The sequence below is a fragment of the Lithobates pipiens genome, unplaced genomic scaffold (genome assembly GCF_037356315.1).
Source record: "Lithobates pipiens isolate NorthernLeopardFrog02 unplaced genomic scaffold, aLitPip1_a1.2 Scaffold_18, whole genome shotgun sequence".
In the NCBI taxonomy this organism is placed as follows: domain Eukaryota; kingdom Metazoa; phylum Chordata; class Amphibia; order Anura; family Ranidae; genus Lithobates; species Lithobates pipiens.
Genome location: NW_027507758.1, coordinates 657,313,517 through 657,338,717, shown reverse-complemented (window position 1 = coordinate 657,338,717; position 25,201 = coordinate 657,313,517). Strand labels below are relative to the sequence as shown.

The window sequence follows — 25,201 nt, the reverse complement described above, 5'->3', positions numbered from 1 at the left end:
TGGTATCAGTGACATTCATACTATACTCTCAGAACACCCCTCCCCCACTAGTATTGGTGACATTCATACTATACTCTCAGAACACCCCTCCCCCACTAGTATTGGTGACATTCATACTATACTCTCAGAACACCCCTCCCCCACTAGTATTGGTGACAGTCATACTATACTCTCAGAACCCCCCCCCCCCCCCCCCGTGGTATCGGTGACAGTCATACTATACTCTCAGAACACCCCGCCCCCCCCGTGGTATCGTGACAGTCATACTATACTCTCAGAACCCTCCCCCCCCCCCCCCCCCCGTGGTATCGGTGACAGTCATACTATACTCTCAGAACCCTCCCCCCCCGTGGTATCGGTGTCAGTCATACTATACTCTCAGAACCCTCCCCCCCCCCGTGGTATCGGTGACAGTCATACTATACTCTCAGAACCCTCCCCCCCCCGTGGTATCGGTGACAGTCATACTATACTCTCAGAACACCCCACCCCCCGTGGTATCGGTGACAGTCATACTATACTCTCAGAACCCTCCCCCCCCGTGGTATCGGTGACAGTCATACTATACTCTCAGAACCCCCCCCCGTGGTATCGGTGACAGTCATACTATACTCTCAGAACCCCCCCCCCCGTGGTATCGGTGACAGTCATACTATACTCTCAGAACCCTCCCCCCCCCTGTGGTATCGGTGACAGTCATACTATACTCTCAGAACCCTCCCCCCCATGGTATCGGTGACAGTCATACTATACTCTCAGAACCCTCCCCTCCCCCCCCCCCCCCTGTGGTATCGGTGACAGTCATACTATACTCTCAGAACCCTCCCCCCCCGTGGTATCGGTGACAGTCATACTATACTCTCAGAACCCCCCCCCCCCCGTGGTATCGGTGACAGTCATACTATACTCTCAGAACCCTCCCCCCCGGGGTATCGGTGACAGTCATACTATACTCTCAGAACCCCCCCCCCCCCCCGTGGTATCGGTGACAGTCATACTATACTCTCAGAACCCCCCCCCCCCGTGGTATCGGTGACAGTCATACTATACTCTCAGAACACCCCGCTCCCCGTGGTATCGGTGACAGTCATACTATACTCTCAGAACCCTCCCCCCCCCCGTGGTATCGGTGACAGTCATACTATACTCTCAAGAACCCCCCCTCCCAGTAGTATTGGTGACAGCCATACTATACTCTCAGAACACCCCGCCCCCCGTGGTATCGGTGACAGTCATACTATACTCTCAGAACACCCCGCCCCCCGTGGTATCGGTGACAGTCATACTATACTCTCAGAACACCCCGCTCCCCGTGGTATCGGTGACAGTCATACTATACTCTCAGAACCCTCCCCCCCCCCCCCGTGGTATCGGTGACAGTCATACTATACTCTCAGAACCCCCCCTCCCAGTAGTATTGGTGACAGCCATACTATACTCTCAGAACACCCCGCCCCCCGTGGTATCGGTGACAGTCATACTATACTCTCAGAACACCCCGCCCCCCGTGGTATCGGTGACAGTCATACTATACTCTCAGAACACCCCGCCCCCCGTGGTATCGGTGACAGTCATACTATACTCTCAGAACACCCCGCCCCCGTGGTATAGGTGACAGTCATACTATACTCTCAGAACACCCCTGTTAAGATCCACAGGTGGTGAGTCTGACTTAGTGGAAGGGGACCGCTCTTACGGCTCTGGTTCTGGCCTCTCTGGAATGGGAACAGGGAGACCGGAGCACAGCGGGGTAGGAGAGTCCAGCCAGGTGCAGCAGCAGCAGGTACCGGATAGGAGAGAATCCTCAGGAGCAGGAACTGGCAGTGGCAGGCAGGCCGCTGGGAGGACACTGCAGGCAGGATGGCGGGTTCTTCTGGATGCAGGGTACAGATGCAGGAACAAGCAGGAACTGGCAGAGGTGTCAGGTACAGGCAGGGGTTCGGCAGCAGGTAGACAGTCCAAGAGAGGTCAAACAAGCCGGGGTCAGAGCAGGAGAGGTCAGCAGAGTCAGACGGAGCCAGGTCAGATATCAGGTAGGTAGCAGATGAATCACAGGTTTCTTCAGGCACAAGCTGCAGACGAACAGCACAGAATGACTGCAGCTGCTCCTTTAAAAAGGGCCACTGGCGCCAATAGCGCTAACGCGCACTCGTGCGTGCGTAAGCCGCGCGCACATCCAAACGTCGTGCACACGCTCGTGCTTGGGGGCGCGCGTGCCCACGACGACCCGCGGGACGAACGCGCGTGCGCGAACGGACACCCGATCGTGCAGAACGGGCGGATTCCTGACATTGCCCCCCCACAAGGGGCAACCTCCGGGTGCCCCTAACGACTCTCTTCTCAGGGTGTGCAGTAAAAAAGGCCTGAATCAATCTATCTGCATGTAAGTTGGCAGCAGGTTCCCAGGAGTTATTCTCTGGACCATAACCCTTCCATTTAATTAAAAACTGACCTTGTCCATGACGTCTTCTAAAATCCAGAATGGCCTCCACTTCATATTCCTCATTGCCATCGATCAACACAGGATCAGGAGGACCTGTTCCTCTACCGGGAAAAGGATCAGGTACGGCCGGCTTAAGCAGAGCTACATGGAAGACCGGGTGAATTTTCATGGAAACAGGCAAAGACAGTTCATAGGAAACTTCATTGATCCTCCTTTTAACTGGAAACGGACCCAGAAATTTGGGTGCCAACTTTTTAGAAGGGCAGGCTAATTTTAAATTAGAAGTAGAAAGCCATACCTGGTCCCCGACTTGAAGAATCAGTTCTCCCCTTCTTCCTCGATCGAAATTCCTCTTGCTATCTGCCTGAGCCTTGGCTATGGTCTCTTGGAGGATTTGGTTGTTCCGCTGCAGAAAGGATACGGTGTCCTGTACCGCTGGAACGTGGGATTCTGAAAGAATATCAGGGAGAAAGGACAGGTTAAAACCAAAATTAGCGAAAAACGGGGATTGGCCGGTGGTAGCATGGCTGGCATTGTTATAGGCGAACTCCGCCAAAGGTAAGAGGGAGACCCAATCGTCCTGGACAAAGGATGAGAAGCACCTAATGTATTGTTCAAGGGTCTGATTGGTGCGTTCCGTCTGTCCGTTGGTCTGCGGGTGGTAGGCGGAGGACAGGGCCAATTCTATTCTTAGGGCTTCACATAAGGCTCTCCAGAAACGAGAGGTGAATTGCACCCCTCTATCGGAAACAATATTGGAAGGTACCCCGTGAAGCCTATCTCCTTGATGAAGATATGAGCCGTCTCCGATGCGGTGGGTGTTCCTTTCAAGGGTAGGAAATGGGCCATTTTAGACAAACGGTCACAGATCACGAAGATGGCTGTACAGTTCTCGGAAGGGGGAAGTTCCACAATGAAGTCCATCGTGATCATCCGCCAGGGGCGGTCGGGCGCGGGAAGTGGTTTCAGCAGACCCCAGGCCCGGTTCCTGGGGACCTTGTTCCGGCTGCACACAGGGCAGGAATTCACATATTTTTTGCAGTATTCCCTCATGCCAGGCCACCAGAAGGAGCGCTGTACCAGCTCCAGGGTCTTGCGGACACCGAAATGCCCGGCGAGGGGGTGATCATGGAGGAGACTCAAGACCTTTATTCGGACGTTCTCCGGGACAAAGATTAGATCGTCCTTCCAAAGCAGACCTTCTCTGGAAATAAGCGTAACTCCTGGAGGACTGGAGGACTCGAGGGAAGCACTCTTTAACAGAGACAGGAGGTCTGGCTGGACGAGCAGAAAGGCGTTGGCTGGGAGGATGGTATCCGGGGGTGTGATGTCCCTGGGACTATCGAACATGCGGGAAAGCGCATCTGGCTTTATGTTTCTCGACCCGGGGCGGTAGGTAAGATGAAAGCTGAACCGGGAGAAGAAGAGGGCCCAACGGGCCTGCCGAGGTTTCAGACGTTTGGCGGTACGGAGATACTCAAGGTTCTTATGGTCTGTGTAGATAAGTATGGGGTGTACCGCCCCTTCCAGTAGGTATCTCCACTCCTCCAATGCAGATTTGATGGCGAGTAGCTCTCGGTCCCCCACATCATAATTTCTCTCGGCCGGAGAAAGTTTACGGGAAAAGAACCCCACGGGGTACATCAGGTCATCTTTACCTTGACGTTGGGATACCACCGCCCCTACTGCTACCTCAGAAGCATCCACCTCCAGGATAAAGGGTCTTGACGGATCTGGATGCCTGAGAATGGGAGCAGAGGTGAACAGACTCTTGAGCCTCTGGAAGGCGGCCTGCGCTTCGGGTCCCCAATGAAAGCGTGAATTCTGTTTGGTGAGCTGAGTGATGGGAGCGATGATGGCCGAGAACCCCTTTATGAATCTCCTATAAAAGTTAGCGAAACCCACAAAGCGCTGGATTCCCTTCTTATCGGTGGGAGCTGGCCATTCGAGCACAGCAGAGACCTTTTGCGGGTCCATTTTGATGCCTGCTGGAGAGATTTCTAGGCCGAGAAATTGGATACACTGCTGCTCAAATTTACATTTCTCGGCCTTAGCGTAAAGTCCGTGTTGCCGGAGCCGGAGCAACACTCTGCTGACATGCCCACGATGTTGTTCTAGGGACCCAGAAAAGATGAGAATATCGTCCAGGTACACAATGACGAAGATGTCCAGAAAGTCTCGGAAAACATCATTAATCAGGTGCTGGAAAGTGGCCGGGGCATTGCAAAGTCCAAAGGGCATTACTAAGTACTCGTAATGCCCAAAACGAGTCCGAAACGCAGTTTTCCACTCGTCGCCTGCTCGTATTCTGACCAGATTGTAAGCTCCCCGCAAGTCCAACTTGGTAAAAATAGAGGCTGATCTTAATTTTTGAAAAAGCTCCGGAATTAGTGGTAAGGGGTAACGGTTCTTAATCGTGATCCGATTTAACTCCCGGTAATCCACACAGGGCCGAAGGGTCTGGTCCTTTTTTGTAACAAAGAATATTCCGGCACCGGCAGGAGATGTGGAATGACGGATGAACCCCTTCTTAAGGTTTTCGGTGATGTAGACCTTCAGGGCCTCCTGCTCTTTTTCGGACAAGGGGAAGACACGTCCGAATGGGATCTCTGCCCCAGGAAGGAGCTCAATGGGGCAATCGTAGGGGCGATGTGGGGGAAGAGAATCGGCCCCCCGTTTACTGAAAACATCCAGAAACTCTTGGTAGGGTTCTGGAACTAACTGACACAAGTCCTGGTCTGGATCCAGACAGAGGAGTGTTCTGGGTTGTACCGGAGCTCCCGGCAAACAGTGATCCTGGCAGTAAGAGGAGAGGAACCTCACTTCCCCGGAAGACCAGTCGATGGAGGGGTTATGTGCCTGAAGCCACGGAATTCCCAAGATCACAGGGAAAAGTGGTGATGAGATAACGTCCAGGGTTAGTAGTTCAGTATGTTGACAGGAAGTGGTAGTGGGTAGCGGAAGAGTCTCCTGGGTAACTCGGCCAGACTTAATTTGCGAACCATCAGCCAGGAAGATGGAAAGTTCATGGAGTTTCTTCCGAAGGGGGATGGAGTGCAGACTGGTAAATGCAGCGTCGATGAAGCAGCCGCAGGCCCCTGAATCAAGGATAGCGCTGACGTGAATCATTCTTCCCTGCAGCTGGAATGAGAGCAGAAGAGCGACATGGAACGAGTTGGAAGGCAGGGTTACAGGGTTGTGAGATACAGAAGAAAGGCACTTGCGTGTCTTAACAGGGCAGTTGATCACGTAATGTCCTGGGCCACCGCAGTATAGGCATAAGTTCATCTGCCGGCGGCGGGCTCGCTCTTCAGGTGACAGAGTAGGCCGGAGTAGCCCGAACTGCATGGGTTCTTCAGACGCTTGGGCGGCACTGGCAGGTCTTCCTTGAGAGGATGGTATGAAGAAGGGTGCTGAAGAAGGGGTCCTGGCGGACATCCAAGCTGGTCTTTGGGATTGGGTGGAGCGTTCCGCCCTACGCTCACGGAGCCTCCTATCAATCCGAATGGCCGAAGTGATTAAATCCTCCAAGGAATCCGGGGTTCCAACACGGGCCAACTCATCTTTAAGGCCCTCAGACAGGCCCAAGCGGAACTGGTGTCTCAGGGCCGACTCGTTCCACTGGGTATCTGCGCTCCAGCGTCTAAAGTCTGATACATAGTCCTCTGCCGACCTCCGGCCTTGCTGGAGCGCAGTTAATGCAGATTCTGCGGTAGCGGACCGCTGGGGGTCCTCGTAGAGCTGGGCCATTCCCTCAAGAAAGGTAGCAAGGGTCTGGGTGAGAGGACTGTCATTCTCCAAGAGGTGATGGGCCCAGGACTGGGGCTCTCCTTGCAGAAGGGAGATAACGAATCCTACTTTAGTAGCCTCCAGAGAAAAAGTCCTAGGCTGTAGAGCGAAGTAAAGTTGACAGGCGTTACGGAAGGCCCGGAACTTGGAGCGATCCCCAGAAAACCTCTCAGGAATGGGGACCCTAGGCTCAGGTGGGAGCGTCATCACGGTTGGTGGAATGGCAGGCTGAACAGGAGGAGGCTGAGGAGCGGTGATAGGAGGACCGGAGGTAGATAGCTGTTGCACACGTTCCTCCAGCCTGGAGTAACCATCTTGAAGGGACTTCACTGCTTGAGTCAGGGCCGCAAGATGCGAGCAGATCTCCTTCATAGCGGAGGCCCCTTCCGCAGACTCAGACATTAGGGCTGTTCGTACTGTTAAGATCCACAGGTGGTGAGTCTGACTTAGTGGAAGGGGACCGCTCTTACGGCTCTGGTTCTGGCCTCTCTGGAATGGGAACAGGGAGACCGGAGCACAGCGGGGTAGGAGAGTCCAGCCAGGTGCAGCAGCAGCAGCAGCAGCAGGTACCGGATAGGAGAGAATCCTCAGGAGCAGGAACTGGCAGTGGCAGGCAGGCCGCTGGGAGGACACTGCAGGCAGGATGGCGGGTTCTTCTGGATGCAGGGTACAGATGCAGGAACAAGCAGGAACTGGCAGAGGTGTCAGGTACAGGCAGGGGTTCGGCAGCAGGTAGACAGTCCAAGAGAGGTCAAACAAGCCGGGGTCAGAGCAGGAGAGGTCAGCAGAGTCAGACGGAGCCAGGTCAGATATCAGGTAGGTAGCAGATGAATCACAGGTTTCTTCAGGCACAAGCTGCAGACGAACAGCACAGAATGACTGCAGCTGCTCCTTTAAAAAGGGCCACTGGCGCCAATAGCGCTAACGCGCACTCGTGCGTGCGTAAGCCGCGCGCACATCCGAACGTCGTGCACACGCTCGTGCTTGGGGGCGCGCGTGCCCACGACGACCCGCGGGACGAACGCGCGTGCGCGAACGGACACCCGATCGTGCAGAACGGGCGGATTCCTGACAACCCCGCCCCCGTGGTATAGGTGACAGTCATACTATACTCTCAGAACCCTCCCCCCCCCGTGGTATCGGTGACAGTCATACTATACTCTCAGAACACCCCGCCCCCCGTGGTATCGGTGACAGTCATACTATACTCTCAGAACACCCCGCCCCCGTGGTATAGGTGACAGTCATACTATACTCTCAGAACACCCCCACCCCCCCAGTAGTATTGGTGACAGTCATACTATACTCTCAGAACCCTCCCCCTGTGGTATCGGTGACAGTCATACTATACTCTCAGAACACCCCGCCCCCGTGGTATAGGTGACAGTCATACTATACTCTCAGAACCCTCCCCCCCCCCGTGGTATCGGTGACAGTCATACTATACTCTCAGAACCCTCCCCCCCCCCCCCATGGTATCGGTGACAGTCATACTACACTCTCAGAACCCCCCTCCCAGTAGTATTGGTGACAGTCATACTATACTCTCAGAACCCTCCCCCCGTGGTATCGGTGACAGTCATACTATACTCTCAGAACACCCCGCCCCCCGTGGTATCGGTGACAGTCATACTATACTCTCAGAACCCTCCCCCCCCCCCCCCCATGGTATCGGTGACAGTCATACTACACTCTCAGAACCCCCCTCCCAGTAGTATTGGTGACAGTCATACTATACTCTCAGAACCCTCCCCCCGTGGTATCGGTGACAGTCATACTATACTCTCAGAACCCTCCCCCCCCCCCATGGTATCGGTGACAGTCATACTACACTCTCAGAACCCCCCTCCCAGTAGTATTGGTGACAGTCATACTATACTCTCAGAACCCTCCCCCCGTGGTATCGGTGACAGTCATACTATACTCTCAGAACACCCCGCCCCCCGTGGTATCGGTGACAGTCATACTATACTCTCAGAACCCTCCCCCCCCCCCCCCCATGGTATCGGTGACAGTCATACTACACTCTCAGAACCCCCCTCCCAGTAGTATTGGTGACAGTCATACTATACTCTCAGAACCCTCCCCCCGTGGTATCGGTGACAGTCATACTATACTCTCAGAACCCTCCCCCCCCCCCCATGGTATCGGTGACAGTCATACTACACTCTCAGAACCCCCCTCCCAGTAGTATTGGTGACAGTCATACTATACTCTCAGAACCCTCCCCCCGTGGTATCGGTGACAGTCATACTATACTCTCAGAACCCTCCCCCCCCCCCCCCATGGTATCGGTGACAGTCATACTACACTCTCAGAACCCCCCTCCCAGTAGTATTGGTGACAGTCATACTATACTCTCAGAACCCTCCCCCCGTGGTATCGGTGACAGTCATACTATACTCTCAGAACCCTCCCCCCCCCCCCCATGGTATCGGTGACAGTCATACTATACTCTCAGAACCCTCCCCCCCCCCCCCATGGTATCGGTGACAGTCATACTACACTCTCAGAACCCCCCTCCCAGTAGTATTGGTGACAGTCATACTATACTCTCAGAACCTCCCTGGAAGTATTGGTGATAGTTGTGTCTCGGTCTCCTCAGGCTCTGCAGTCTGACCCTGAAGAAGTTGCTGGTTCTGAGGGAATTGGACCGGGATCTGAGCTCTGTGGTGATTGCTGTGAAGCTGCAGGTAAGTTGCCGAGTAATGTTCTGGCAGACACTGATATCAGAGGTAGGTCATTCCTTAATGGATGGCCGGGTCTTCTGAGAACAATTTCCCTCATTACTCTCTACTGTGAAACGTCTTAATTCCAATGATCTGTCCATCTAACCATCAATCCATCCAATCATCAGCTCATCCATCCATCCATCCTTCAAACCACCCATCTATCTACCCATCCACTTCTTCATCTGTCTGTCTTCCAACCTTTCATTCACCCATTCCTCCACCTATCCACCACCATCCATTCACCAGTCCACCCATCTGTCCATCCATTTCCACCCACCATTCCTCCATCTATCAGCTTTTTTCATTCTTCTCTTAACACATCCCACATCCACCCTTCCATCCATCAATCCATCCCTGCATCTGCCTGTCTATCACCCATCCATCCTTTCATCCCTCCATTTATCCTTCATTTACAGACAACCCCTCTGCTTTCCTTCCAGGGATCAAAGAGGGTCCTTCGCTCCAATGAGTACCACCTTCCACCATGTGGAGTCATGGAGACGGACCTGGAACTGACCTTCTCACTTCAGGTAGGTTGATGTTCTTCTCATTGTGGGGGATATGGAGGTCCTCAGATCTTCACTCTTCCCTCTGAGGTTTCCAGTTCAGCCTCTACATCGGTGATTCTCAACCAGGGTTCCTCCAGAGGTTGTAGGGGTTCCTTCAGCATTGGGCAATTTCTGCCTCTCAGATAAGTTCTCACTGACACCATTGATCTTTTTAGCTATCTGTAAGGAGGTAATTCTTCCCATTGACCACAAGTGCAAGGACGCTTCTTCCCAATGACCACAAGTGTAAGGACCATTCTTCCCAATGACCACAAGTGTAAGGACCATTCTTCCCAATGACCACAAGTGTAAGGACCATTCTTCCCAATGACCACAAGTGTAAGGACCATTCTTCCCAATGACCACAAGTGTAAGGACCATTCTTCCCAATGACCACAAGTATGAGGACCATTCTTCCCAATGACCACAAGTGTGAGGACCATTCTTCCCAATGACCACAAGTGCAAGGACGCTTCTTCCCAATGACCACAAGTGCAAGGACGCTTCTTCCCAATGACCACAAGTGTGAGGACCATTCTTCCCAATGACCACAAGTGTGAGGACCATTCTTCCCAATGACCACAAGTGTAAGGACCGTTCTTCCCAATGACCACAAGTGTAAGGACCATTCTTCCCACTAATCACAAGTGTAAGGACCGTTCTTCCCAATGACCACAAGTGTGAGGACCATTCTTCCCAATGACCACAAGTGTGAGGACCATTCTTCCCAATGACCACAAGTGTGAGGACCATTCTTCCCAATGACCACAAGTGTAAGGACCGTTCTTCCCAATGACCACAAGTGTAAGGACCATTCTTCCCACTAATCACAAGTGTAAGGACCATTCTTCCCAATGACCACAAGTGTAAGGACCATTCTTCCCACTAATCACAAGTGTAAGGACCGTTCTTCCCAATGACCACAAGTGTAAGGACCATTCTTCCCAATGACCACAAGTGTAAGGACCATTCTTCCCAATGACCACAAGTGTGAGGACCATTCTTCCCAATGACCACAAGTGTAAGGACCATTCTTCCCACTAATCACAAGTGTAAGGACCGTTCTTCCCAATGACCACAAGTGTAAGGACCATTCTTCCCACTGACCACAAGTGTAAGGACCGTTCTTCCCAATGACCACAAGTGTAAGGACCATTCTTCCCACTAATCACAAGTGTAAGGACCGTTCTTCCCAATGACCACAAGTGTAAGGACCATTCTTCCCAATGACCACAAGTGTAAGGACCATTCTTCCCAATGACCACAAGTGTAAGGACCATTCTTCCCAATGACCACAAGTGTAAGGACCATTCTTCCCAATGACCACAAGTGTAAGACCATTCTTCCCAATGACCACAAGTGTAAGGACCATTCTCCCCACACTAATGTATCACGAGTTGTAAATTTCTAATTTTTTAGCAGTGGTTCCTCAAGACCGGAGAACTATTTCAAGGGTTCCTCTGTGTTGAAAAGGTTGAGAAAGGCTGGTCTACATTGTGCTGAATCAGGTGACAGGTCCTCCTATCAGGATCTGGGTTTGGGTCATACAGCAGGAGGTGTCTGTGAGGTGTAATGTCACAATGACAGTCCTTCCTCCCCTATACGAATCATCCTCAGCTGGAACGTAGACTGTCATGAATGTAGTCAATGTCTTTCTCCTCTTTAGTATCCTCATTTTCTGAAGAGAGACGCAAACAATCTTCAGATCATGCTACAGAGACGGAAGAGGTACAAGAACCGGACAATCTTGGGCTACAAGTCCTTGGCTATTGGTGTCATTAACATGGCAGAGGTAGGTGTGCCACCCGCTGAGGGCTGCTCAGCATAACCACCACTTCCCCAATACATGAGCTTCATGTGCAGCAAATTATAATCTTTACAACATCACCAGAGAAACACAATAGGAGTATCTGGAAGGTCCCACGTGGCTTCCTTTATGTAGACTCTCTGGATTCCCGGGTGATACACTGATATCAGGATATACTTACTGATGGTTTCTGGGTGATATACTGATATTGGGATATACAGTTGTGCTCATAAGTTTACATACCCTGGCAGAATTGATGATTTCTTGGTCATTTTTCAGAGAATATGAATGATAACACAAAGACTTCTCTCACTCATAGTCAGTGATTGGCTGAATCCATTTATTATCCATCATCTGTGTTTACTCTTTTTTATAGCATAATGACAACCTAAATGACCCAAATGTCCGTGTATTGCCCCCTTCACCATAATTGACAGCTTGGAGTCTTCTGTGGTATTTGTGGATGAGGCTCTTTATCTTCTCAGATGTTCCTCTTGGTAAAAGTCCTCCAATTCCTGGAAATTCTCGGTCTGTCTTCCATGAACGGCACGATTGAGATCTCCCCAGAGGGACTCAATGATATGGAGGTCAGGAGACTGAGATGGACACTCCAGAACCTTCACTTTATTCTGCTGTAGCCAATGACAGGAGGACTTGGTCTTATGTTCTGGGTCATTGTCATGTTGAAATGTCCAAGTCCATCCCATGCGCGGCTTCCTGGCTGATGAATGAAATGTTCCTCCAGTATTTTTTGATAACATTCTGCGTTCATCTTGTCATTGATTTTGACCAAAGTTCCTGTGCCTTTGTAGCTCACACATCCCCAAAACATCATCGATCCACCTCCGTGTTTCACAGTAGGGATGGTGGACCTTTCATCATAGGCCTTGTTGACTCCTCTCCAAATGTAGTGTTTATGGTTGTGGCCAAAAAGCTCCATTTTGGTCTCATCACTCCAAATGACTTTGTGGCAGAAGGTTTGAGGTTTGTCTCGGTGCTGTTTGGCGTATTGTAAGCGGGATACTTTGGCATTTGTGTAGTAATGGCTTTTTTTCTGGCAACTTGACCATGCAGCCAGGCCCAGACTGGGAAAAAAAATTGGCCTGGACATTTTAGACTGAGCAACCCATGGCATATTTGCTGGGAGGCACGGAGAGCTTGGGGGGGGGGGGAAATATGGGGGAGTGCGGAGAGCACTAGGGGGGCCAGAGAGCATGGGGGTAAAGAGCCCTAGGGGGAGCCAGAGAGCACAGGGGGGCTCGCAGAGCACTGAGGGGGATGGAGACCGGAGGGGGGGCTGGAGAGCACAAGCAGGGGAAGAGAACATGGGAGGCGAAGAGCGCGGGGGGGGGGGGGGCAGAGAGCACAGAGGGGCTGCAGAGCACTGGGTGGGTCGGAGAGCACTGCAGGGGCAGAGAACATGGGAGGCGGACAGCACAGGGACTGGAATGAATAGGATCCTGAAGAGCACTGGGAGGGACTGATGAGCACTGGAGAACATGGGGGGGGGGGGCAATGAGTACTGGGTGGGTGCTGGAGAGCATGGGGGGGGCGGTGAGCACTGGAAGGGGTTGGACAGCTTTAGGGGGGCCGGAGTGTACAGGGGCTGAAAATCACTGGGGGGGGAGTTGGTGATCACTGGGGGGGGGGGTGGAGAGTATGGTGGGAGCCTGAGAGCAGTAGGGGGCAGTAGAAAGAAGCTGGATAGGAGAAGCAGCTGCATACACAGTAGAAGAATCCATCTCTTTATTTTTCTCCTATAGACTCTGAATGCCCCTGGGAGGGAGAGAATGAGAAGAAGGCATTCAGAAGCTGTAGGAGAAAAATAAAGAGATGGATTATTTTACTGTGTATGTAGCTGCTCCTCATATCCCCTGCCTCTTCATGGTCACAGGTAACGTGACCTGTAGTCTCAAATTGTAATGGCGGCCAGCCAGCCGCGGAGAGGCCGGATGAGCAGCGGGGGCTCAAGAAGCAGCTCAGCTGCCTTGGCCCCCCCTGCCCACCAGGCAAGTGCCCTGTGTGCCCTATGGCCAGTCTGGGCCTGCATGCAGCCCATCTTTCTTCAAGTGTCTCCTTATTGTGCATCTTGAAACAGCCACACCACATGAAAAAAATAGAAGTTGGCTGGATAGTCCTTAATAAGGCACCTCATCCCAATTTTTGTTGTAAACTATTGGGTAGGGATGGAGAAAATGGATTATAGCAGTGTCAAAAAATATAGTTTTTACAAAAAATGCATAAAATTGATTTTTATTTAGAACATGGTTAAAAAACATAAACATACATTTATATATACATACATACATGGGTGCGTAGACAGAACAACACAAAAAATTATATAGTAAAAACACGCCAAGCTGTTATAAGGCCGCTGTAAGTTACAGGTAATCAATTCCTACATGTTTCGCCAAGGCATTGGCTTCCTCAGGGAAAATGATATAACCCTTTATAGAAATGTGGTCTCTAAATAAGAAGGAAAAACAAAAAAAAACAACGTGTGTATTCTATTAGAAATGATCTAATACAAAACATTTGTTATATTTATTTTTATTCAATAATTGAATGCTGACATGGTTATAAATGACCCCCACCTATGTCTGGCATGTCCGACACATCCCCTAGATATACCTACCCCCTGGTTCCCGACAAACGGGACAAAAATGCCACCCCAAGGAGATGCACAGTCCGGCACCGCAACTATACGTGGCTGTAGAGGGCTAATAAAGACCTAGCAATCGGGGAAAGAGAATTTTAGATCAATACATTATGTAGGGATAAGTAACATCCCAGACAAAAGAAAAGGCCTAACATAGCCTCAATATACTTACAATGTGTATTCCTACGATGAGTATCAAGGTAGGGCGCCAAAGTTGCTATATAACCGTATATAACGGTGGTTGTTTGATAGAAAGATCCGTTAAATGAAAGCCGTTCCACATTTTGAGTTACTGAAAAGAGGGGAAGAACATGTAAGTAAAAACCAGAAAGCCTTGGTGTATAAACACCGAGGCCACATTCAGAGAATGAGAACATGTATAAGGAGTATTGTAGGTGCACAGATGGAAAGACTCCCCAAAACAGCCTCAGCACCATGCTCCCCATTCAGGGTATGTTAATCATACAATTAATGTAGTGGTGGTATCTATTTCCAATAGGTAAGAGCCTGGTTTTGCGGAGGGAAAAGCACCTAAAAGACAGGAGTGAGTGGTAGGGTACGAAAAGGAATATATCTGGGCAGCCAAGGAACGATAGTAACCAGGAATGAAATAAGAACCTTCCGTTGAATTGACAGCAACAAACAGTGGCGCCCCTGATGTCCAGCAAGAGGGAAGCTGGACAGGCTGGCTTTATATGCCCCCCACACACAGGATCGGCGTCTGACGTCACAGATTTGTGAGCGGACAGAGATGGCTCTCACGCATGCGCCCGCCATCGGCTCCATAGGCCTACAATGCCCATAGTGCCATGTGGGATCTCTTGTCCCACACCATCAGCCATCCTTGGTGGTGCATCAATGGGCAGCTCCTCCCACCAAGCTCATCCGCGTCACGCTGAGAATAAGTCACGGGACGCGGATGAGCTTGGTATATGATATGAGATATTTGTTTAACCCTGGAAATTTTGTTGCATCCAGGTTGTGAATCCACTTAGTCAAGTTGAAGCAATATGCTATCAATTCCTCCACCCCTGGCATGTAAAGGTACATGTTCCAGGGCAGCGAAACTGACAGCATGGGGATCAAAGTTGTGTTGTACTCCAAAGTGTCCATTGATGGCAGTGGTTATAGTTTGTTTGTACACAGGTTTCACATGATCTCGAATGCGTTTGCAGAAGGGTCGTTTGGTCTTACCGATGTAGTAACAGCCACATCGGCAAGTGGGCAAGTAAACGACTCCCACTGTCTTGCAAGTTACTCTCGGTTTGATAACGTGTTAACCCGTTGGGGAGAAGCACTTCCCTGGAATCACAAATAAAGGCACAGACATTGCATTTTCCACACTGAAAAGTACCAGCAGTAATATGTGGCTGCAATTTTAAGGGAAAATGGTGACTGGTTATCAGGCGATCCCTTAAGGGGGGGGGGGGGGGATGGGAGATCGTTTATATGTTGTATCCAATATGGCTTAATGATTGATTACAGAGTCTGCAGTTAGTAGAGGCCAGAATCTATTCAGGGAAACTCTGACTTGAGCATGCTGGCTAGAAAATTGAGTAATTAAACAAACAGGTTGTGAAACAGTTACTTTGTTTGAGAAAATAAGATCTTTTCTATCCAGTTTTTTCACTTTGTTATGAGCTTTTTTTTAGAAGGGGATGCCTTTTCAAAATCTGCCTCTAGGGTGCAGTTTCTTTTAATTCTCAGATATTGGCTAAAGGGATTGCTGTCCAATAAAGGCTTCGGATGTGCACTACTGGCATGAAGAACGGTGTTGCCAGAAGAAGGTTTCCTGTGTAAAGCACAGTAAAGAGTTCTATCATGATCTATACTAATTTGGAGGTCCAGAAAATTGATTTTTGATTGGCTGCATTCCATAGTGAATCTTAAGTTGTAGTTATTAATGACCAAAAAATTAATGAACTGGGAAAGCTCATCTTGAGTGCCAGACCAAAAGAAAAGCAAGTCATCTATATATCTGTGCCAAGAGATGACCTTTTTGTAACAAGTTTGACGAACCGGAACTGACAAAGAGTTCCCTTTCCCACCCCGCCAGATACAGGTTGGCATAGGAGGGGGCACATTTAGTCCCCATAGCCCCCTTATTTTCCAATAATTTCGATGCCTTTTTTGTGCGGAATGGTATTGTATAGACTTTCCACATCAAGAGCAACTAGCTATACACCATGAGGTAAATGTTTGCCTTCAAGAATGCAAATGAGATGGATAGTATCCTTAAAGCGGAGGTCCACCCTAAAGTGGACCTTCCGCTCATTGAAATCCTCCCCCCTCCGGCACCACAATTGGCACCTTTCAGGGGGGAGGGGGGTGCAGGTACCTGTACAGTACAGGTAACTGCACCCACTTCCGGGATAGCTCTCTGCGGAAAGGGGCGTAGATTCTGCAGAATCTACGCTCCTTTCTGAAAGTCCCCCGCTGCCTGCTGGGAAACACACAGATCCCAGAGGCAGCGGGTCCATCCTTATTGCGCAGCGTGACTCGCGCATGCGCAGTAGGGAACCGGGAAATGAAGCCGAAAGGCTCCACTTCCTGATTCCCATACCCAAGATGGCGGCGGCAGCACCCGAGAGACGCTGGGCGGGTAAGTGTCCTTATTTTAAAAGTCAGCAGCTGCAGTATTTGTAGCTGCTGGCTTTTAAAAAAAAAACGGCGGAACTCCCGGCGGACTCCCGCTTTAACATATGAAGACAGCGATGTAACGTGAGGACCTATATATTTGTCAACCAGAGCACTGGCGTTTTCTGTAAGACATTGGCATCCGGACATGATGGGCTGGCCGGGAGGATTATTGAGTGACTTGTGTAATTTAGGTAAAGCGTAGAACGTAGGTGTTTTTGGCTCCTTGACATTGAGAAACTTCCAAGTATTGCAATCAATAATGCCTTGTTGATAGGCTGAGAATATCAATTTATGATATTCAGATATAAAGTTAAAGCGATTGTGATATGGGCCGATACGTTTTTATTATCAAGGATGTATGCGCCGCAACAGGCATGACCACATTTCCCCCTTTATCGGCTGGTTTAATAACCAGTCCCGGATGGCTTTGAAGAGATTTGAGAGCTTTTCTATGGGCAACAGATAAGTTTGATGGGTGAAAATGATCAAGATCCATGTTTTTAATGACCGTGGTCATTTTTTGAACAAAGGCCCAAATGTTTGGATTGGTAGAAAGCGTTGGAAATGCTGGTGATTTGGGTTTAAAAGTAGTTGGGGGGAGAGACACAAGAGATGACAATGCCAGCCTTACTGGACACGGCGATATCGTCATCCTCAATGTCTCCCTCCTCCCAGAGCGACACTAATTCCTCAATAGCCTGAATCTCGGCCAATGTTGGGACCACATTGGATGAAGTGGAAGGAGAAGAAGAATTATCATAAATCACTTTGTACAATAACTTTCTGGTGAAGATATGGATGTCTTTAATAAATTGGAATCTATCAATCGATAGATGGACAAAAAGTTAAACCAAGTTGCAAGTACTTTAATTTGATCATTAGCTAAGGGTACCGAAGATAAACGTCTAAGCCAAAGGTTCCCTGTTGGTCAGGGTAATTGGAAGGTTTTGTGTGGGACTCTGAGGAGAGTCCAACGTTTGAGCTAAAAAAAAAATCAGAGAAATCCTAGGGTCAATTGACTGTGTGCTAATGGAAAACATGTTAAATTTGGCTCACTTACTGTTCTTGTGATGGATAGAGAGAGGTGCAGGAGTGGTAGTGATTGGTGTGTGATATGCGGTCGAATTAGACACAGTAGACGACATAGATTTTGCTCAAGTGAAAGGAGTGGAAATGTTGCTGACTTTCGGTCGAACAGTGGAAAGTCGAGAGCCGAAGTAGACCCAAAGGTGCGACGTAGTGAGTGGAAGCTGTGGGTATTTCTCCCTTTCTTTCCTTGGGAATTCTATCCTGGGAAAGATCCCGATAGTGGAGAAAATGCATTAGGTATATCATTATTAGTCTTCAGTACGTTATCAGTAGAAGGTTTAGCCATGGGTTAGCCATAGGTGGTATTGTCCCACCTATAGGCATAGCCATTTTCATTGGCAGATTTGTCCCATAAGAATATTCCTTCTTTGGCATTGATCATACTCAATGTGTGGCCTATGGAGCCGATGGCGGGCGCATGCATGAGAGCCATCTCTGTCCGCTCACAGATGGGTGACGTCGGATGCTGATCGTGTGTGGGGGGCATATAAAGCCAGCCTGTCCAGCTTCCCTCTTGCTGGACATCAGGGGCGCCACTGTTTGTTGCTGTCAATTCAACGGTAGGTTCTTATTTCATTCCTGGTTACTATCGTTCCTTGGCCGCCCAGATATATTCCTTTTCGTACCCTACCACTCACTCCTGTCTTTTAGGTGCTTTTCCCTCCGCAAAACCAGGCTCTTACCTAGTAGAAATAAATACCACCACTACATTAATTGTATGATTAACATACCCTGAATGGGGAGCATGGTGCTGAGGCTGTTTTGGGGAGTCTTTCCATCTGTGCACCTACAATACTCCTTATACATGTTCTCATTCTCTGAATGTGGCCTCTGTGTTTATACACCAAGGCTTTCTGGTTTTTACTTATGTTTTTTCCCTCTTTTCAGTAACTCAAAATCTGAAATGGCTTTCATTTAACGGATCTTTCTATCAAACAACCACCGTTATATACGGTTATATAGCAACCTTGGCGCCCTACCTTTATTCTCATTGTAGGAATACACATTGTAAGTACATTGAGGCTATGTTAGGCCTTTCTTTTGTCTGGGATGTTACTTATCCCTACATAATATATGGATATAAAATTCTCTTTCCCTGATTGCTAGGTCTTTATTAGCCCTCTACAGCCACGTATAGTTGCCCAATGTTTGTCGGCAACCAGGGGATGTGTCGGATATGAAAGACATGGAGGGGGTCATTTATAACCATGTCACGCATTCAATTAGTAAACTAAAATAAATATAAACAAATGTTTTTTGTATTTGATAATTTTTAATAGAATACACACTTTTTATGTTTTTTTTTCTTCTTAGAGACCACATTTCTATACAGGTTTATATCATTTTCCCTGAGGAAGCCAATGCCTTGGCGAAACATGTAGGAATTGATTGCCTGTAACTTACACCGGTCTTATAACAGCTTGGCGTGTTTTTACTATATCATTTTTTGTGTTCTGTCTACGCACCCATGTATGCATATATAAATGTATGTTTGCTTTTTAACTATGCTCTAAATAAAATAATTTTTTGTGTATTTTTTGTAAAAACTATATTTTTTGGCACCGCTATAATCCCTTCTCTCCATCCCTACCCAATAGCCACACCACATGTTTTCAGAGAGTCCTGTATCTCACCTGAAGTTATTTGTGGGGTTTGCTTTGCAGCCCGAACAATTTTCCTGGCAGTTGTGGCTGAAATTTTACTTGGTCTACTTGACCGTGGTTTGATTTCAACAGAACCCCTCATTTTCCATTTCTTGATTAGAGTTTGAACACTGCTTTGACAATTCTTTTGCTTTCCCCATGACTCAGAATCCAGAGAGGTCAGTGCAGCACTGGATGGAAGATGCAAGGGTCTGTCAGGAGTCCAGAAACTCATTGACCTTTTATACACACACACTAATTACAAGCAGATCACAGGTGAGGATGGTGACCTCTAATAGACATTCAAACCCCTTTGGGTCACCTTGTGTGCCTATTATCAGGCCAAAATCACCGGGGTGTGTAAACTTATGATCAGGGGCATTTGGGTAGTTTCTGTTGTCATTATGATGTAAAAAGAGTAAACACAGATGATTGATAATAAATGGCTTCAGCCAATCACTAATCATGAGTGAAAGAAAAGGTTTTGTGTTATCATTCGTATTATCTGAAAAATGGCCAAGAAATCATAAATTCTGCCGGGGTGTGTAAACTTATGAGCCACAACTGTACACTGATATCGGAATATACCTACTGATGGTTCCTGGGTTATACACTGATATCAGGATATACCTACTGATGGTTCCTGGGTTATACACTGATATCAGGATATACAGTGGTGTGAAAAAGTGTTTGCCCCCTTCCTCATTTCCTGTTCCTTTGCATGTTTGTCACACTTAAGTGTTTCGGAACATCAAACCAATTTAAACAATAGTCAAGGACAACACAAGTAAACACAAAATGCAATTTGTAAATGAAGGTGTTTATTATTAAAGGTGAAAAAAAATCCAAACCATCATGGCCCTGTGTAAAAAAGTGATTGCCCCCCTTATTAAAACATACTATAACTGTGGTTGTCCACACCTGAGTTCAATTTCTCTAGCCACACCCAGGCCTGATTATTGCCACACCTGTTCACAATCAAGGCATTACTTAAATAGGAGCTGCTTGACACAGTAAGGTCCACCAGAAGATCCTTAAAAGCTACACATCATGCCGAGACCCAAAGAAATTCAGGAACAATTGAGAAAGAAAGTAATTGAGATCTATCAGTCTGGAAAGGGTTATAAAGCCATTTCCAAAGCTTTGGGAATCCAGCGAACCACAGTGAGAGCCATTATCCACAAATGGCGAAGACATGGAACAGTGGTGAACCTTCCCAGGAGTGGCCGGCCGCCCAAAATTACCCCAAGAGCGCAGCGACGACTCATCCAAGAGGTCACAAAAGACCCCACAACAACGTCCAAGGAACTGCAGGCCTCACTTGCCTCAGTTAAGGTCAGCGTTCATGCCTCCACCATCAGGAAAAGACTGGGCAAAAATGGCCTGCATGGCAGAGTTCCAAGGAGAAAACCACTGCTGAGCAAAAAGAACATCAAAGCTCGTCTCAATTTCTCCACAACACATCTTGATGAACCCCAAGACTTTTGGGACAACATTCTGTGGAGCGATGAGACAAAAGTGGAACTCTTTGGAAGGTGTGTGTCCAAGTATATCTGGCGTAGAAGGAACACTGCATTTCATAAAAAGAACATTATACCAACAGTAAAATATGGTGGTGGTAGTGTGATGGTCTGGGGCTGTTTTGCTGCTTCAGGACCTGGAAGACTTGCCGTGATAAAAGGAACTATGAATTCTGCTGTCTACCAAGAGATCCTGAAGGAGAATGTCCGACCATCTGTTCGTGTACTCAAGCTGAAACCAACTTGGGTTCTGCAGCAGGACAATGATCCTAAACACACCAGCAAGTCCACCACCGAATGGCTGAAGAAAAACAAAATGAAGACTTTGGAGTGGCCTAGCCAAAGTCCTGACCTGAATCCTATTGAGATGTTGTGGTATGACCTTAAAAAGGCCGTTCATGCTCGAAAACCCTCTAATGTAACTGAATTAGGACAATTCTGCAAAGATGAGTGGGCCAAAATTCCTCCAGGACGCTGTAAAAGCCTCATTGCACGTTATCGCAAACGCTTGGTTGCAGTTGTTGCTGCTAAGGGTGGCCCAACCAGTTATTAGGTTTAGGGGGCAATCACTTTTTCACACAGGGCCATGATGGTTTGGATTTTTTTTCACCTTTAATAATAAACACCTTCATTTACAAATTGCATTTTGTGTTTACTTGTGTTGTCCTTGACTATTGTTTAAATTGGTTTGATGTTCCGAAACACTTAAGTGTGACAAACATGCAAAGGAACAGGAAATGAGGAAGGGGGCAAACACTTTTTCACACCACTGTACCTACTGATGGTTCCTGGGTTATACACTGATATCAGGATATAACTACTGAGGGTTTCTGGGTGATACACTGATATCGGGATATACCTACTGATGGTTCCTGGGTGATACACTGATATCAGGATATACCTACTGATGGTTCCTGGGTGATACACTGATATCAGGATATAATTTCTGATGGTTCCTGGGTAATACACTGATATCGGGTTATACTTTCTGATGGTTCCCAGGTGATACACTGATATCGGGATATACTTTCTGATGGTTCCCAGGTGATACACTGATATTGGGATATACTTTGATGGTTCCTGGGTGATACACTGATATCGGGATATACTTTCTGATGGTTCCTGGGTAATACACTGATATCGGGATATACTTTCTGATGGTTCCTGGGTAATACACTGATATTGGGATATACTTTCTGATGGTTCCTGGGTAATACACTGATATCGGGATATACTCTCTGATGGTTCCTGGGTAATGCACTGATATCGGGATATACTTTCTGATGGTTCCTGGGCAATACACTGATATCGGGATATACTTTCTGATGGTTCCTGGGTAATACACTGATATCGGGTTATACTTTCTGATGGTTCCCGGGTGATACACTGATATCGGGATATACTTTCTGATGGTTCCCAGGTGATACACTGATATTGGGATATACTTTCTGATGGTTCCCGGGTGATACACTGATATCGGGATATACTTTCTGATGGTTCCTGGGTAATACACTGATATCGGGATATACTTTCTGATGGTTCCTGGGTAATACACTGATATCGGGATATACTTTCTGATGGTTCCTGGGTAATACACTGATATCGGGATATACTCTGTGATGGTTCCTGGGTAATACACTGATATCGGGTTATACTTTCTGATGGTTCCCGGGTGATACACTGATATCGGGATATACTTTCTGATGGTTCCCAGGTGATACACTGATATTGGGATATACTTTCTGATGGTTCCTGGGCAATACACTGATATCGGGATATACTTTCTGATGGTTCCTGGGTAATACACTGATATCGGGATATACTTTCTGATGGTTCCTGGGTAATACACTGATATCGGGATATACTTTCTGATGGTTTCTGGGTGATACACTGATATTGGGTTATACTTTCTGATGGTTCCCGGGTGATACACTGATATCGGGATATACTTTCTGATGGTTCCCAGGTGATACACTGATATTGGGATATACTTTCTGATGGTTCCTGGGCAATACACTGATATCGGGATATACTTTCTGATGGTTCCTGGGTAATACACTGATATCGGGATATACTTTCTGATGGTTCCTGGGTAATACACTGATATCGGGATATACTTTCTGATGGTTTCTGGGTGATACACTGATATCGGGATATACTTTCTGATGGTTTCTGGGTGATACACTGATATCGGGATATACTTTCTGATGGTTCCTGGGTAATACACTGATATCGGGATATACTTTCTGATGGTTTCTGGGTGATACACTGATATCGGGATATACTTTCTAATGGTTTCTAGGTAATACACTGATATCGGGATATACTTTCTGATGGTTTCTGGGTAATACACTGATATTGGGATATACTTCTGGTTGAGGTGGGACACTCAGATATAAATGGTTCTCTGTCCCTCTTCAGGTGATGCAGCGTCCTACAGAGGGGATGAAGGTTTTGGACCTCCATAGTAACCGGAAGGACCCGGCTATTCGAGTGGCTGAGATCAGCATCCTCTCCCTCTCCAGCCAGCCCATCGATCACGAGGAGGTCACCACAGTGACCCGAACAAAGATCAAAGGCTTGGGTGAGAGTTCCCGCTATAGATACAAGGGATGGTGGAGGTACATTTTCCTGGGAGTGATAAGTAACTTCTTCTGTGCTTCATACACGGACTTTGTGGTTCTTGATGTCCTGAGTAGACGTCTATGTGCAAGCTGCCCAGAGACCACTCTGAGTATCAAAGTGACATTTTTACAATAGTCTGCTGATAGGCGCCTCGCCTTCTCCTGCTATTCTTCTCCTCGGTGTCCTGGCCACGCTGAGTGATAGCGCCTCCCGAGTCCGCGGGTCTGTGTCTCTCGCTCTGTCTAGGCGGCTCTGGGAGCAGCTGGCGATTTATAGTTGAGGAACATATTTTATAGTGGAGACTCCGGTGAGACTCTGTAGGTCCCGGCAGACACAGGGGGCCCCACATACCAGAAGATGGCCAGCGGTACAGTCAGCGGAGAGAGAACAGTAAGAGGATGTCAGTCCCGCTATCAGCAGCTTATATAAACTATGGCTTCCATGCATAAACCTTTCATCTTATCGCTGGGATTTGTAGATGTAGTCTTATATTGGAAACGTTGGTCTGAGGTGCTCCTGTAGTCCTCAGCTGTAGAGCCTTCTGTGCAGAAACTGAAATCCGTGCCATGACTACATAATGTGACCCTTTCAGATGCCGATCAGTATTGGGAGGAGGAGGATGAGGAGGACAGCTATTCCTCTGAACCAGAAGTCAGCGATGAAGGCCAAGGACAGGTGAAGGACTTCCTTCCTAGAGAATCCACCCAAATCATCAACCAGCTTGGTAGACCCTCGTCTCCACATTATGCTCAGCTGTCCTCCTTTCTGGAGACTTGCAATAACCCCATCCACCTTCTCACCACCCCATCATTCCCTAATGCCCTCATCTCCCGAGACTTGTGATGACCCCATCATACCCCAATGCTCTCATCTCCCGATACTTGTGATGACCCCATTCACCTTCTCACCTCCCCCACCATTCCCCAATGCCCTCTTCTCTGGAGACTTGTGATGACCCCATCCACCTTCTCAGCCCCCCTCATCCCCCAATGCCCTCATCTCCCGAGACTTGTGATGACCCCATCCACCTTCTCAGCCCCCCTCATCCCCCAATGCCCTCATCTCCCGAGACTTGTGATGACCCCATCCACCTTCTCAGCCCCCCTCATCCCCCAATGCCCTCATCTCCCGAGACTTGTGATGACCCCATCATACCCCAATGCTCTCATCTCCCGAGACTTGTGATGACCCCATCCACCTTCTCACCCCCCATCATTCCCCAATGCCCTCATCTCCCGAGACTTGTGATGACCCCATCCACCTTCTTACCCCCCCATCATTCCCCAATGCCCTCATCTCCCGATACTTGTGATGACCCCATCCACCTTCTCACCTCCCCATCATTCCCTAATGCCCTCATCTCCCGATACTTGTGATGACCCCATCCACCCTTTCACCTCCCCATCATTCCCTAATGCCCTCTTCTCTGGAGACTTGTGATGACCCCCACCCACCTTGTCACCCCCCCATCATTCCCCAATGCCCTCATCTCCCAAGACTTGTGATGACCCCATCCACCTTCTCACCTCCCCTTCATTCCCTAATGCCCTCTTCTCTGGAGACTTGTGACGACCTCATCCTCACCTCCCCATCATACCCCAATGTCCTCCTCAATGGAAACTTGGGATAAGCCCATCCACCTCCTCACATCCCCCATCATACCTCAATGGAGACTTGTGATGACTCCTTCCACCGTCTCACCTCCC

At 48.5% G+C, this 25,201-nt stretch overlaps 1 protein-coding gene across 5 annotated transcripts in view; it reads left to right on the top strand.

Moving 5' to 3' along the window:
* Nucleotides 1-25,201, top strand: part of LOC143989352 (phosphofurin acidic cluster sorting protein 2-like) — a 134,714-nt gene that overhangs the window by 26,194 nt on the left and 83,319 nt on the right. For all 5 annotated transcript variants that reach the window (XM_077489454.1, XM_077489453.1, XM_077489451.1 and 2 more), the window contains 5 exons: nucleotides 8,838-8,925; nucleotides 9,405-9,494; nucleotides 11,179-11,304; nucleotides 23,292-23,454; nucleotides 24,088-24,170. In XM_077489454.1, coding sequence (XP_077345580.1) covers nucleotides 8,838-8,925; nucleotides 9,405-9,494; nucleotides 11,179-11,304; nucleotides 23,292-23,454; nucleotides 24,088-24,170 — 550 coding nt within the window. The remainder of the gene's footprint in view (nucleotides 1-8,837; nucleotides 8,926-9,404; nucleotides 9,495-11,178; nucleotides 11,305-23,291; nucleotides 23,455-24,087; nucleotides 24,171-25,201) is intronic.